The 15,757-nt window shown below is 44.9% G+C and overlaps 1 protein-coding gene across 1 annotated transcript in view; it reads right to left on the reverse strand.

Moving 5' to 3' along the window:
- The window catches only part of SFMBT2 (Scm like with four mbt domains 2), a gene marked incomplete at its 3' end in the record, with an annotated part of 115,845 nt that overhangs the window by 97,156 nt on the left and 2,932 nt on the right, over positions 1-15,757 (reverse strand). The window contains exon 2 of the mRNA XM_084268316.1: positions 5,114-5,283. Within this exon, the coding sequence (XP_084124442.1) occupies positions 5,114-5,219 (106 nt within the window). The 5' untranslated portion in view covers positions 5,220-5,283. The remainder of the gene's footprint in view (positions 1-5,113; positions 5,284-15,757) is intronic.

The raw sequence follows: 15,757 nt of genomic DNA on the forward strand, positions 1-15,757 counted from the left end.
ATTCCTGTCCTGTGCTAAACCAGATCCCTGAGCACCTCATCTACCCGTCTGTTAAACACACCCAGGGATGGTGACTCAGCCCCCTCCCTGGGCAGCCTGTTCCACATCCCAACAACTCTTTCAGGGAAGAACTTTTTCCTAACATCTAATCTGAACATGTCTTGGCACAGCTTAAGGCTGTTCCCCTTGTCCTATCTCCTGTCACTTGTCCTTGCCCCAGATTTGGGGCTCTATGCCATGCCTCTCCCATCCTCACCACCATCCTGTCCACAATCCTTCCCCACAGTGAAGGACTTGACATTATTACTCTTTTTTTTTTTCTTCTTTTTTAATAACTGCACTGAGCAGAGCAGAGCTGAGGTCTCAAACCGTCGCAGAAACACACAACACAATAATTAAAAATAAATCTTCTTTCACTTACAGAAAATCAGCCAAATCTGATTGTTTTCATTTTGTTCCCAAGCAATCTCACAAACCCAGCTTCATCCCCAGAGCAGAAAATATTTACAGTCTAGCAATGAGCTCTTTGCAATAAGCATTTATCAGGCAAACTCTGCGAGACCCTTACCTGCCCAAGCATTCATCAGGGTGGTCATGATGTAATTAAAGTGACTCATGACAAACTGAATTAAGAAGCCTCCCCAGACAGTTTTATGAAGAAAACGCCGGGGTTAATTTATTGCAATTATTGCTACAGGTCTCCAGTTTTCAGGGCCAGAAAATTATGTTGTGCAATGGGAATCTCTCATTATTAAAAGGGGAAGACACAGGTTTTTATTTGCTGCCTAAGGAGCCAGACATACACAGGGGAGGGGAAAAAGGTAGATCAGAAGAGGGTTTTTGAGACAGAGCTGGTGGAGGGGAAAGATCTGCCTGGGAGTTCAAAGAGGAGCGCTGAGCTGTCATCGCTGTTAAACACTTTGCACACTGCTGCATCCAGGCTAAGGTCTGACTCCTTGCCTTAAACTCAATTAACCTGCTTAAAGATGAAGATGTAAATCAACGTTTACTCCCATGATGAAACAGCTACCAGATGACTTTTCAACTCAGCAAGACATGAAATAACCCAACTCCAGGATTACAGCCTGCAAATAGACCGTTTCTATGTAGAGCAAGGGACAGGTGTTGTTTGGTTTCTTGCAATTGTTGGGAGATATTAGACCCAAAATGAGGAGATTGTTCATTCTTGACTGAAAGATAAGACACAGCTCAACCACTAGGTAGGAGCTTGGTGCAGAAAGTGCTCATCTGTATCATTCAGGCAGGCAATTTAGACGATCAGGAAATTTTTTTCAGCCTTCCTGTCTGCAACCCCATGGGGTTTTAGAGAAGAACCACATCCAGAGATTTCAAAGGCTGAGCCTCTAAAATAAAGTATCTTGGTCCATGGGCAAATATGGATATGCTTAAGTAACTTTCCATCCTGAGCACAACCAACCTCTGTCCCAACCTCTGTCATGAAAAGCAAAAAGGTGAAAAGCTAAAAGCCTATCCCCTCTGCCTGGTTGTTCCCCACTTCTGCATCCAACTGTTCTTGTAGTGTTGAGATTAGCTGCTTAACACAACCCCAAAGATATCTTTACCTAAGGACAGCTGACATGGAGAAGTCACTTCCAGGTCAGCCCTGGGCTCTCTTCTTTTCTACTCAGATACTTCTTCCTCAGATCATGAGGCACTTCCCTCAGCCCATGATGCTCTGGGTATATTCTCAGGCTTTATTACTGCTTTTCACTCTAGCCTGCTGGGTAAGTTCAGACAAGTATCTCCTTTTCTCCAGCCTTCCTCAGTAGTCTTATGGGAAGAAGTCATTCCACAGAACAGCAGAAGGGACTTTTAGGCAGTTCAGTATACGAACTCCAGCCCTTGCAGAGAGCAATGTCCTCAGGGTGACAAAATCTTCCATAACTTGCCAATAGCACGTTAATTATGTCAGTATTAGAGATGCTAGTGATGGATGCAACAAGCCTTGGTATACTTCACAGCCTCATTACCCTGACCTACTCTGCCACATGCCAACACGTTCCCTCACTGTTCCCACAGTCCCACCGCCAGCAAAACGCAACAGCACATTTAATAGAATATTGCCCAGATCCCTCCTATCTAAACCCAAGCAGAGACCCTTCAAGACCCCAGGCAGAGACAGCATGAGAGCTGCAACCTTCCCTCCCTGTCACTTCATTTCTCTCTGACACACCACAACTCGGGCTCCTCTACCGTGTTTTATCCACAGACTTTATCAGGAAATTACTTTTACAAGGTCTGTAAAAATAATGTCAGAGGATTCATTTATCACAGCATCAGTGTTTTATTTTGCTTTGTTTTATCACAAAGGACTTTGAAGGGACTATAAGTTTCCAAATGCTTTTCTATGTACTTTGTTCCTTTCTAGAGCTCTGGCACAGGGGCATCCAGAGTAGACATGGCATGGCCAGGTATGAGACCAGCCCAAGGGACCCAGTCCCATCTGTGCACCTAATGGGGCTCTACGCAAATCTCCTCACCCATCAGCAAAGCCCTACTGCTAAGGAGACGAGGACACCTCTTGCCCACCTCTCTCAATTGCCTGGAGATCCCCTGATTAAAATGCAGATAGAGAAATGCAAAGCCTCTCTTAATATACAACAACAAAAACTGTGCCCACTTGAGCAGCGGTTATCACAAAGCTGATATGGTCTTCACTCCTTGAGTCACACACTCCAAGAACAAAGTCCTGGCACTGCCAGGAGATGCAAAACCCCAGGTGCCAGCATTTCATAGAGTGCCCCATGAGATGACAAATTTGGCCTTAGGCCTCTTGTACGTATCAGCTCCCTTTCCAATTATTGGTACTTAAGCCCAGTGCTCTTTCTTAACACAAGAGTCAAAGCTGGCTAGCCTACAACACGGTGATGTATAAACAAGCCCAGGATGGCAAATAAAATCATCAAGTCATTATCTATGAGCCTCTCAATGGCTTTAAAGTGCTTAAGCATTGACACTATAAAAATGCAACTGTTCCAGCTGTTAACAGCCTCCTGGGATACTTGGCTATGGAAAATAAAGGGCATAAAAGACCCAAGAGCTGTGGCTCCAGAAACACAGATTTTTCCCAGGCTTCACTGAGGGAGAACGTACTTGTGGCAAATCACTTCACCATTTGATTTATAGGCCCAGATACATCCATGACTTTCTGAGTGAACAGAGAATTGAAACACTTTAGTAGTTAACACAACAAATGAGGGCTGAGGGGAAACCTGATCAACCAAAAACCTCCTGCATGGCCTTAGGAATGTCACCAAAATCCATACCCCCAAAGACATTCAGGCTGCACAGGCCAGTTCATCTTATTCCAAAGCCAATGTCTATGGTCGGTCAACTGAATCTCATCCTAGAAGCACCCACCTCACTCCCATGGATATCAATAGATCCAATGGTGACTAGATCACGCTGCAAGTGTCCACCCTGGAAATATCTGAATTTTCAAACTGGACCCAGGACTGAGCCCTGGGAGGACACCACTCATGATCGGCCTCCAGCTGGATTTTGTTCCATTTACCACCACCCTTTGGGTCCGGCCATCCAGCCAGTTTTTAACCCAGCTGAGGGTCCAGGCCAGTGGCAGACAGTTTTTCAAGCAGAAAGTCGTGAGAAACCATATCAAAGGCTTTACTGAAGCCCAAGTAGACCACATCCACAGCCTTCCCCTTGTCCATTAAGCAGGTCACCTTGTCATAGAAGGCAATCAGGTTAGTTTGACAGGATCTACCTTTTGTAAAGCCATGCTGACTAGGCCTGATCCCCTGGCCATCACACATGTGCTGCATGATAGCTCCCAAGATGACCCTCTCCATGATCTTCCCCGGGACTGAGGTCAGACTGACAGGACTGTAGTCACCTGGATCCTCCTTCCGACCTTTCTTGTATATGGGTGTAACATATACAAGAGAAGAGATGGTATAAAAAGGGGTTTTCCATTTTGGCGTCAGAAAGAAAGTAGATTGGGCCTAGCCATGATGTGCAACTTCACCATAACTTGCTGTCTCTGGCTAGGGCTAGATATGGGAAGTTAAAGCACCTAATTCCAGAAGAAATAACTTCCCCTTGCATCCCATTCTTAAGATATTTATAAATATTAATTAGGTCCCCCTTTAATCTTCTTTTCTTTAGACTGAACAGCCCCAGCTCACTCAGCCTTTCCTCATACGGGAGATGTTCCAGGCTCTTAATCATCTTCGTAGCCTCCTCTGGACTCTCTCCAGGAGATCCCTGTCTTTTTTATACCAAGAAGCCCAGAACTGGACACAATACTCCAGGTGGGGCCTGACCAGGGCAGAGTAGAGGGGGAGGATCACCTTCTTTGACCTGCTGGACACACTTCCTGATGCACCCCAGGATCCCACTGGCTCTCTTAGCCACCAGTGCACACTGCTGACTCATGGCCAACCTGTCATCAACCAGGACCCCCAGGTCCTTCTCCACAGAGCTCTTCTCCAGCAGGTCATCCCCCAGCCTGTACTGACACAGACGGTTATTCCTCCCCAGGTGCAAGACTTTACACTTGCTTTTGTTGAATTTCATTAGGTTTCTCCCTGCCCAGCTCTCCAGCCTGTCCAGGTCTCTCTGGATGGCAACGCAGTGTTCCTGCGTGTCAGCCACCCCTCCCAGCTTTGTATCATCAGCGTACTTGCTGAGGGTGGATGCTGTTCCCTCATCAAGGTTGTCAATGAAGGTATTAAACAGGACTGGACGCAACACCGAGCCCTGGGGAACACCGCTAGTCACAGGCCTCCAAGTCAGATTCTGCTCCACTGATCATGACCCTCTGAGCCTGGTCCAACAGCCAGTTCTCAACCCACCTCACTGTCCAGTCATCTATCCCATGATCTCTCAGCTTTTCTATCAGGATGTCATGGGAGACAGTATCAAACTGTACTCTAGAAGAGATCCAGCAGAAGAAAAGCTTAAGTCTCTGAACACATCAACCATGGGAGACAATCCAAACCATAACTCAAAAAACGCTTTCAAGCTGTACAACCATTCCCAGTGCTCCACTAGCATCATAGCTCTCCCCACCTCTAACAGTGACTGGTTGGAAGGCTGGGAAGACAACCCATGGGGGTGAAGGAGAGCTCACCTGAATCAAACTGCTCCCTGTTGCCGTTGGCCGGGCTCTGACCCGTCTCTGGGGTGAGATGCTGGGTCTCTTGCATGGTGGTGATGAAAGATGCCCTTGTCTCCATGGTTCAGAGGAAGAGACCTTGCCTTCCTAATTCATCCTGCAACACTGAGCACCTAGAGCACAAGCTAAAAGAAAAAGAAGAAAAACAATCAGTAATTTGTTGTACCTACACCAACCCATTCCCTCAGCTTTTCCTAATGGTTTTCAAGTCATCCTGTGCTGATTGTTACACTCTGGTCCTGCTTTGCCTACCAAGGTGAAGCTAGAGTTGGATGAGAAACCTCAACAAAGGGCATCTCCCCTTAGTGTCAATAATATCAAAGAGTAACAACAACTATAACAATACACAAGATAATGAGATGATAAACTACATCCCCAGTATTCAACATAAAGGATTCACATCTCAGAGTTCAGTCCAGCTCCCTGTACAACCAACAGAGAGGGAAGGACCAGCCCATAGGGTGGCACAACCCATACCAAAAAAGGCACCCAAGAAAGGCCAATTCAACCACCTTCCAACAAGTCCAGCTCTTGGCATCCAACCTTTTGATGGTTAAACACAGTGTAAGCTATATCTCATTCCAAAAATATTCAAAATTGCAAAGGGGCTTATTTGCAACAGTGAAACAGAGGAAACAGTGAGGGAGAATACTTGGTAAAGACTGGAATAACTAGAAAATAAAGTTCACCATGCAAAATACAGATGCCCTAACTGAAATAGTGCTGCCTGCAACTGTTTCGCAAGTGAAGACTGACCTAAGGTAACTGCACCACTTGGTACCATGCAGGGTAGCAAATATTAACTCAGGTGTAGATTGGGTTATGTTGGCAGAGGACATTTTTCTAGAAGGAGTGACCATAGTAAATAAAACGTGGAATAAAAACACAAAGAGATGACAAATTATATGAAGAAGGGAATACAGACTGACTAGATCCTGAATCAGACACCAGGCTAAATGAGAACTATATTTCTAGCTACAGTAAGCCACCAGACAAGCAATACCCAGACATACACCCTTAGGAGTAGATTAAAAAGAACTCCAAAGTGAGCTTTTCAGTAAAACTCTCTGAGATGGTGATGAATTACAAGGTGTCAAAGGAGGACTGAAAAAGAAAAACCGAGAGCTCGGGTTATGGGAGGGAACCAGCTATTCACACAAGAAATGCTAAAGCGAAGACAAGGTAGTAGGGAAGGTGTGTGTCCAGAATGTATGATGGGGAGGATTGTTCCCACTTATTCATGGCTGAATCCGAGACCTGCACAACCAAGAAGACTATGCTGGCAGCAGAGATGCCCAATGCCCTGCAAGAAGCGTGACTAAAAGTAGGAAAAAAAAAGTTTATTGCAGGAGGCCAGGCAAAGCAGGAGGTAATAAGATTGTAAAAATATTATGGGATTTTTTTCAACTTTTATTACTCAGGAAGCATATTCAGGAAGACCAGATATGGTGGTTATAAAATAGAAAGAGGGAGAGTGCTCTGTCATAGATTTTTCGTTCCCGGATTTCAAACCTGCTCCAACGAAAATTGCAAGGAAGAAATGGACATGTGCAAGCAGTTACTGGAGGAGCTGAAAAAGATGAGCAACGTGTCATGTGTAAGAGTGATATTCATTAAATGAACCACGGTGAGACTCTGCTGGAGCAGTCACAACAGCACTGCGGTGACCGCAATCAAATCGTGCTAAAACCATGGATGTTTCACAAAGCATCACTGGTAGAAGCAAGTTACCAAGGCAGGTGATGCAACCCCCAACCAAAGGTTGTTTGGGGAAAGTTAGACCCCATCAGCAGTTTGTGTTCCCCACCCCAAAGAGAAACCTGCTAATTAAAGGAAAAAACATTTTTCTTAATAAAGAGAGCCCGTAAACCAACATTGAGCAATGTGCTTGTTGGTCTCTTTGCAAAGTGCTTAGTATACTTTGAGCACTCCTTAAATAATAATGATCTCTTCCCCACTGTGATGGCCACTACAGCACTCCATCTTTATCCTTTGTTGACATGAGACTTGCTAATGAATTAAGTGTATTATATACTAGGAGTATTTCGAGTGCAGCTAACCTCAGAACATATATATCACTCATCCCCAGTGTATATTAAGTTTCAATTAACTATGAAACTAGAAGCAATCAGTCTACTCAAAGTCAAAAAACACTTCTCCTTTGGTAGAGAATACTTCCGTAAATATCATTAATAATAAATTGGTTAAGTATCAGGATTTAACATTGAGCTTGTTAAATGTGAGAGGAGGGAACTGTGAGCTGAAGCTAAACCTTGGGTGTATTCAGCTGCTTTTATTTTTGCTCCAGGATCAGATGATGATGATGATGGAAGATAATCTGTGTCTATTAAAAAAATTTCCAAAGGATGGAGAGAAAACAGAGATCAGTTTAAACACAACAAATCAGTCATCTAAACAGAGCTCAGGGGTAACAATATACATTCCAAGAAGAAAGATATGCCTCTTGGTAGTGTAGTTAAATCTTGTAATGCTCCTACAATGCTGATAAAACAAAGTTATGGGCTGATAAAAAGCTGAAGGTGTCAAGCAGATGATGGCAGTATTAGCTGTGTTTTATGCAGTCAAGCCCCCAACCACACCCATCCAAAAGGCTGGATCCTCTGGGTCAGGGAATTTCCATCAGAAATAGAAGATGGATGGGAAAACCAGCAGAAACCTGCCCGAGGCATCTGCAGCTCAGCTGGGATCCATCCTCAGTGGCCACGTCTGGGGTTTGGGCTTCAGCCCACTTCGATTAAAAGGGGGTAAGGCAGAACCTCTTAGCCAGATTCAGCAATGTGACTGGCTTTTTTTGTTTGTTTATCTCTATTTTAATGGGTTTTTCTGCTCAACCTATGGACAACTTACTGGCTTTGAAATGTCGAGAGCATCCACATCCCACGAAAACGGATTCTGTCGGAAGCTACAGCTTATCTTCTTACTCTGGGAATAACTAGGTTACCTTTTATGGTAGGAGAGCATTTAAGTATTTTCCCAATACTATGTGACAAGAAGACCAAACTCTTATGCAAACACAGGCTTCAAGATAGCTCTGAGCCTTGGTGTTGATATAACTAGCAAAGAAAGCTGACATAGGGTATTAATTTTTCACTTCTTATTAATTGCTGCTAATTAACACTTCAAACAGAGTCCCCAGCCATACTGTTAACAGTAGCATGCTGACTGGCCTGCAATCATCAACATTAAACAAGCAATGCACACCACTGTACTCTGATTTCTCTGTCAGTCAGAAGAAATGGGTCCACTGGAAACCAAATTATGGACCACGAGCCACACCGCCAGCCTGTAAACCAGGGGATGGGAAACAACAGCAGAAGAGGCTCAAGGTGACGCCACCCTAGACAGAACACAAACATTATGAAGTGCATCTGAAAGAGCAGGGAGGGGGAAATTCCCTGGTTTCAGATTCCTTGTTCATTGTTTCTGCGCAGTGGTGGTTCAAACCAACCCGATTCTTCCCCCACACAGCTCTTATTCCCTGGGTATTTAATTCAGATCCAGACTCTTAATTCACCAGCAGAAAAAGCCAGCCAATACAAAGAGGAATCTCTCTTATTTCCTTCTTCTCACAGCTGTCAGTCTGAGCAGCACCATTATCTCAAAGACGCTGCCTTGTCATCTCTATCAATATTGGCTCTTTGTATGAGTGCTGGCGTGGGCTTCCTCGCTCCATTTTACATTTCTCATCTGTCTACTCCACCCTGTTTCTCCTTCCTTTGGTGTAAACCCCTGTCAGATGGGGATCGACACATAAATACAGCACCCTAGGGCTCTTGAAAAACTTACCTTCTCCCTCCAATATACACTTGGTTAATTGGGGTTGACTAAACCAAGGCAGACTACCGGAGCAGAGGATGCCAAAAAGATCCTACACCCTTGAAACCCCCTTCCTGGATAGAACATCACTTCTGTCAATGTACTGCTGAGTCCTGAATAGTGGACAAGTAGGAATCTCACTGTCAATCTCAATCAATCTGTCCTCTGCCTCCAAAATTCAGTGGTGTTCATTGACCTGAGAAGATGCCACCTCTCAGTAAAGAGACACTTGAGTACAGCATGGCTGCAGTAAGGGCTGCCAGTATGACCCCATCTCCTGATGAACAGCCCCTAGCAAGGATGCGGTGAGTGGGAGGCTGGGTGTACCCACAGCTCCAGGACTCACTGTGTTTCCAGTGTGTTGGGATAGAAGGAACCCATATATCTTTTCTCCAGCCAAGCTGAACAGAAGATGAACAAGGGTGGCCCCAATAGACTATTCTGGTGAATACATCTAGCAGCTTTATCCAGTGCCTTCAAAGCCAGGCACTACCATGTTTGATTTCACACAGCCTTTACCATCTTCAAGCCTTTTGCAGGACCATGAGTGAAAATGATACTGCAATGCAATCAAGGAAAGTAGTTTTATTTCAAAATGAGAGCAGATCCACCTGCTTGAACAATCAGGAAACTGCAGCAATTGGTGTAGATTGAAGATTTTAGACACCCCAGATTTGTCAGGAAACAAACCAAAGCAGTGACACGCCTGGACACCACATGGCACTGGCACTGTACATAGAGCAGGGCGAATAGGGTACTCAGCCCTCTGGGACCAGGTCTAGGATGTATCTGAGTTGCCCATCACAACCCTGATCTTGAATCATGCTCTCAGGTGACCCACTAAGGCATATTCTCACACACAGGAGACAACAAGAGACCAGGAGTTGCCTGAAAGTTGGAGCAAGAAATACGTTGATATCCTGCCCACCCTCAAGCACTGTTCTCCACATCATCTCCATTCTCCTTTAGGTCTCTGCCCTTCATCAGGAGGGTCTGACCCAACACTGCCCTGCTGCAACCCTTCTGATTGCCTCCATTGCCTACTAGCCTTGAGACACCCATATCCCAGCGGATCCCAGCCCCAGTAAACACCACATTTAGTTTTGCCAGTATCCACACTGCAAATCACAACACACACCACCTGATTTTTACAGGTCAGGTCAAGTCAACAGCATTCTCTTACCGGGTCTAAAAGTCTGGATCCTCACTCCTTGCTTAAAACAATGCAAGTGGCATCTTTCATTGCTCAGAGACCACCTCGCAGAACACACAGGCAAAGCAAGGTAATAAATGCAGCCTCCAGCTCCCCAAAATCCTAGTTCATGGGCAATGCTGCAAATCATCCCCTTGCATTTAATGTGAGGATTCGCAGGTCTAACACTGGCTGAGAACAAACTCCTTCTCTAGGCAGAGGTCCCTAAATAAAACCATACTCCAGGCAGGATTGCTAGTGGCACCCTGCCACAATACTTACACACACACACCCACCCACCCCCCAGAGCATCTGCACAATGCAAATGGGGGCTCATTTGGAAGGGCTATTGAAAACATCAAGGAACAGCTTTCACCTCACAGAGAAAGAGCCTGTCTCTTCTCAGACAAAGTACCAGTTGGAAACTTCTTGGATCACTTTTCCCAAATTCCTATCTTTTTTTTTTTTTTTTTTAGTTTTAATTATTATTTGAGAGCTTCCCTCACCAAATGTTTTCACTTACATCAAGTGACAATTTCTTTTTCATATTGAACACCCCACAGGATTTTATTAGGGGCAAATTACTGCTTTGAACAGCGCTGTGTTGGTTCAGACGTACTCCGGGGTGGAAGAAACAAACCCCATCTAATCTGCAGAGCTAGGAATGTTCATAACATTCACATATATAAAAAACAGCTGAATGAGGAAGAGTTTAATCTGTTTTCCATGTTCTTTATGAATTGAAGAGGCAGACTTGAGTTTGAACTGCAGGAGGGGGACATTTGATTTGGGCATGAGAAGAAACCACTACTAATGAATCTGGTGAAGAAGTGGGATAGACTGTGGGAAGGGCACAAAGCCTTGATTTTTGGAGGGGTTAGGATGCTGATCTGTCCAGAAACAGATCTGGGTACAGTTAATCCTGACCTGGGGTAAGTGATGGTCTATATGAGCCACAGATGTCCCCATCAGCCCTTCTGCTCGAACCACTCAACAGGGCTGATCTTTCTGTTCTTGAAGTGAAGCATCAGTGCCATTTGTGCAACAGCACAGAACATTAATTACTAAGCCTGGAGGGAAAACACACAAAAAGGGGAAACTAGAGGAAACACCAGGGCAGGGGTGGTCTGGACAGTCCACCTTCAAGGGTTAGAAGGACAAGAATCAATCTCCTCTGCAGACACGTGGTGGATAAAGGATCATGAGAGGTGGTGACAGCCCTTCATAACTCAGCAGGTCCTTGCTCTTCTCTCTTACCCCACTGGTGCCAAATGCCTCATCCTTTTCATGCCCACAGAGACAGGCATGTTTCACAAAGCAATTTTCTCATCCTCCCTACCTGGCACACCCTGGAGTCCAGGAGACACACAGAGATAAACAGCATTAAGATAAGATAACACAAAGTGGAATAAACCTAATTAGAGAAACTAACTTGTTTACAGCAAAAAGCCCTGCAATATTAGGGAAGAAAAAGAAAAAAAAAGAAGAAAACAGACAGGTATACAGATGTCTGACTTGGGTACACATCCTGCTCCTGCCTGCCCTATGTGCAAACACAACCTATGGACCCAGAGCTGGACTTAAAGCAAAAACCTGCCATGAGCTTCACTGAGGACTCAATCTAACCTCTAAAATTAAAAGCACTTTTTCATTAAATTTCCCTTCTCCTGGCTGAGCTGGATGTTTTAATAACAGAGGGCGACAAGGCATTGCTGCCACACCTGTGCCCCTGCCATCACCCCTGCTAACCCTGGAAGATTTGGAAGACCACATCAATATCCCCAGTGCCCTTTATAACAAGCAAAAATACTGCAGGGAAGAAGCACAGCAACAACACCCACCAACTACAATGCCCCATCTTCTCCTGCCTCTGTGTTTGAAAGGGAGCTGCAATGAGGAAGCATTTTAGATAGGTAATTTCAACACACACAGCTGCTTATCGCCCTGAAAGATCTCATCTGATGGTTACCATCCCAAAACACCAGTCACGTGGATCAAAAGCAAAGATATCAGACCCCTGAAAGGCTGAGGGAGCTGGGCCTCTTTAGCTTGGAGAAGAGGAGACTGAGGGGTGACCTTATTAATGTCTATAAATATGTGAAGGGTGGGAGTCAGGAGGATGAAGCCAGGCTCATAGTGATGGACAGTGATAGGAAAAGGGGCAGTGGGTGCAAGCTGGAGCAGAGGAAGTTCCATGTGAATATAAGGAGGAACTTTCTCCCTGTGAGGATGACACAGCCCTGGGACAGGCTGCCCAGAGAGGTTGTGGAGTCTCCTTCTCTGGAGACATTCAAACCCTGCCTGGATGTGTTCCTGTGTGATTTACTCTGGGTGATCCAGCTCTGACAGGGAGATTGGACTAGATGATCTTTCAAGGTCCCTTCCAGCCCCCAACGTTCTGCAATTTTTTGTGAAAGGGACCAAACAGCCAAGCAATAGAAGTCACCCCGCAGGAAACTCAAAACACTGTTTTCATGGACTTAATTTAGGGCCCAGTTCAGAAGTCCCTAGCCAGCTAAAACTCCCAGTTCTGCCTTCTATGTTGCAGGGATTTGCAGCAGTCAGATACATTAAAAAAAAACCCCAACCAACAAAAAACTACCAAAGCCCGAGATGCAAACCAGCATCCAGGAAACATCTGCCATCTGATTCCAACACTTTTTAGGAAAAATGACATTTTAGGTCTTGGCACTGTTTGGCTCATTTAAACAGCACAGCTGATCAGCATTTGGGCTTAGTCCTACACATGCTTACATCCCTCTTGATGCTTTACATCCAGCAGCAGCTTTACTCACTGCTAGGATTTGCAAAAAAACACCCCCAAAAACCCTGAAAGATCCAGCCCTTGCAAGCCATCTCCCACCACTCTTTGGTACAACAGCAGGAAGAGAAGGACCCTTCCCTTCACCAAGGGCATGTAAGGGCAGCCAGCAGACCCATGCCAAGGTCTGTCCAGAACAAAATTCCACAAGACATTTTAACAGAGTTCTGGAAGTACTTACAGGGCTAATTCCACACCTTTTATCTAAGAAAAACCAAATTGGATTGCCTCCCACACAAGTGGCCTCTAGGAGATGACATGGTGAACCTGTGAGCTGCTCCAGGACATCCAGGCTTAATGCTCCAACCACCACCCATATGACCATGCCTTGTGGAGTCTGATCTTAACACCTGCACCTCGCTCAAAACACCTTCCAAGAAACAGTTAAATCCTACTTTTTCTTCTCCTTTCTTTAAGGGAATATTGTTCATGCATCCAAGAAAGTTTTCACTTTCCACTCAAAAGTCCCAGCAAGGGACTTTTAGGCTCCTTAGATTTTAAGGATCCTCAGCCCGTGGTCATCTCGTCTTGATCTCCTACGCTGCAGGCACAACAGTCATGGCACCTCCTGGATTTCAGTGGAGGGAATTCATCTTCCTTGCCAATCAAACAAAGAAGAAACTTTCCAGTGACATATTCAAACTGGGTGTTGGGACTTTACCTAAGAAGACATGATGCCCTTTCACAAGCCACCCAGTGATGGTGAGAGTATTATTCATGAAAGCAAGACTCGTGAGTGAGAGTAAAACCAGCAAGGATTCTGCACATAACCTTTTTTTAAGCCTCACACCTACTTAGGAATGATCTCTTGGTCAGCTGTCAAGAACTGCTCATGTGGGGTTTTTTTCTTTCTTCTTGTTACTATTTAATTTTAGAGCAAATGCTTCTGATTCATAAAATCTGAGTAACTGCGAACACATTTTCCAACCCAGCCCTCTCAAGAATGCTTTGTTTAGGTCTTGCAAAAGGCCAGCCTCAAAATAAACTTTTTCAGGAGTTATTTTTTTGAAATGCCAGTGACACAATCTTCGTGCCTATTTCTGCACTCCCCTACTCAGCAGCCCAAACATTTTTAATCACTGTACAAGTCATACCTGAGGCATGGAAAACACAGAGAAGCCTTCTGGCTGAAAACCCATCGGGTGCATTTAACTGCTTTCATCAGAGATGAGTGTTGTGCAAAGACTGACAGCTTCAAATGATGACATTTAAATATGGGCAAGGTACCATTGGCTACTCTAATCCTAAAAAAACCCCCCTGCTCCCAAGGACCAGCACGTTACAACGACAGAACGAACTCTGTATTTGAAAAGAGCATCACCATTAACAACAGTGACAGCAGTTGATGGTCAGCACTCAGGACCCAGCTGATAGACTCTGCACATGTCAATATTCACAGTAATAAAAGACCTCTGACACCTCTGTCGCCTTCAGGTCACTTAGAACACGTCCCCTGTGGTCACCACATTAATTTTCTCCGTGCACCTTCAGCAACATGCCTCTGGCTCCTCTGTTTCAAGTTTGGCTGCTTGCCCCAGGTTTTTGGAGCTTTCCACAACTCTTTTACTTTGTCACCTGGGCACAGTCAGGGACCAGCCACCTCCTTCAACCACCACATCCCTCAAAAACCTCCTTGGACACTCTCTAAACCTCCTGTTACCCCACATCAACATGAGTTTATTAAGAAGTCCTTAAAGAAACAAGCTGGCACCTTCTCTACCACACCACCTCCTTCAGCAAGGTAACATCACCTCCCCTCACTGATGCCCTCATGCAAAAGTGTCAAAAAGTACAACTCAGGGCACATACAGGTATTGAGCAGGCCAGCAGCACACTCAGCACAGCACAAGCCAAAGGGGAAGGGAAGAGCATCCCCAGCCTAAAGACTTCACGGTTGCAGCATTCATCCTATTTATAGTAGCACTACTGTAACGTTTCAATAAATGCCTCATTTAAACATCAACTGTCTGTCCAGCCAGCCCATTATCACTCATAATCACAGCTATATAACTATATGCTGTCTTCTACAGATGTTTTTACATCTGTTGGAAACACCCTCTCCACCTCTACAACGTCCTTGTAGCATCTGTTGATTATTTGTAAATGTTTTCTCAATAAATAAATGGAATGATACTGTCTTGCTTATAACGTGTCTACTGTCCCACTACCTCATCCACCCCCTAGAAATCAGTAAAAAGCTATTTCCTGGTTGTTTACGATGTACTAGTCTCCTGATAGCTCTTGGCTGTATCTTTTTAAATGGCTTTTAGGTTTTCACTTAGTAACAGATTACACCAAGCCTCCATCTTATCAGAGGAGTTATTAGGACCTAATCCTTTATAAGTATTAAAGTTATTAGACTTGTGAGAATATTTTCTTTTCCTTCCATAAATAATCTGTTGGGGAGAAAAGAAAAAAAATAGGAAAAAAAAAAGAAGATGAAAATAAAAAACCACTTTCATCCCTGCTCACCCAGGCAGCCCTCCCCACCCCAGAGAGAAAATCTGCCTCGCCTGCCCCCACTTTGCCCCCAGCAGAGGAAATCAAATCTGTTTGTACCTAGAGGCTTCTTGGGATGGAAAGCAAAATATTGTGCTAAATCCTGGCCACCACCCCACTGCCACTACAAGAAATAGTCCTTGGAGGAGGTTTGCCTGGTGCAAGCAGAGCTAACCCTAATGCAACCTCGCAAGCACCACAGGAGGGGTGTGCACGGGCTTTGTGTAGCAACAGGAGCCCCTCCTTTTGG

The sequence above is a fragment of the Gallinula chloropus genome, assembly GCF_964237585.1.
Source record: "Gallinula chloropus genome assembly, chromosome: 1".
Taxonomy (NCBI): Eukaryota; Metazoa; Chordata; class Aves; order Gruiformes; family Rallidae; genus Gallinula; species Gallinula chloropus.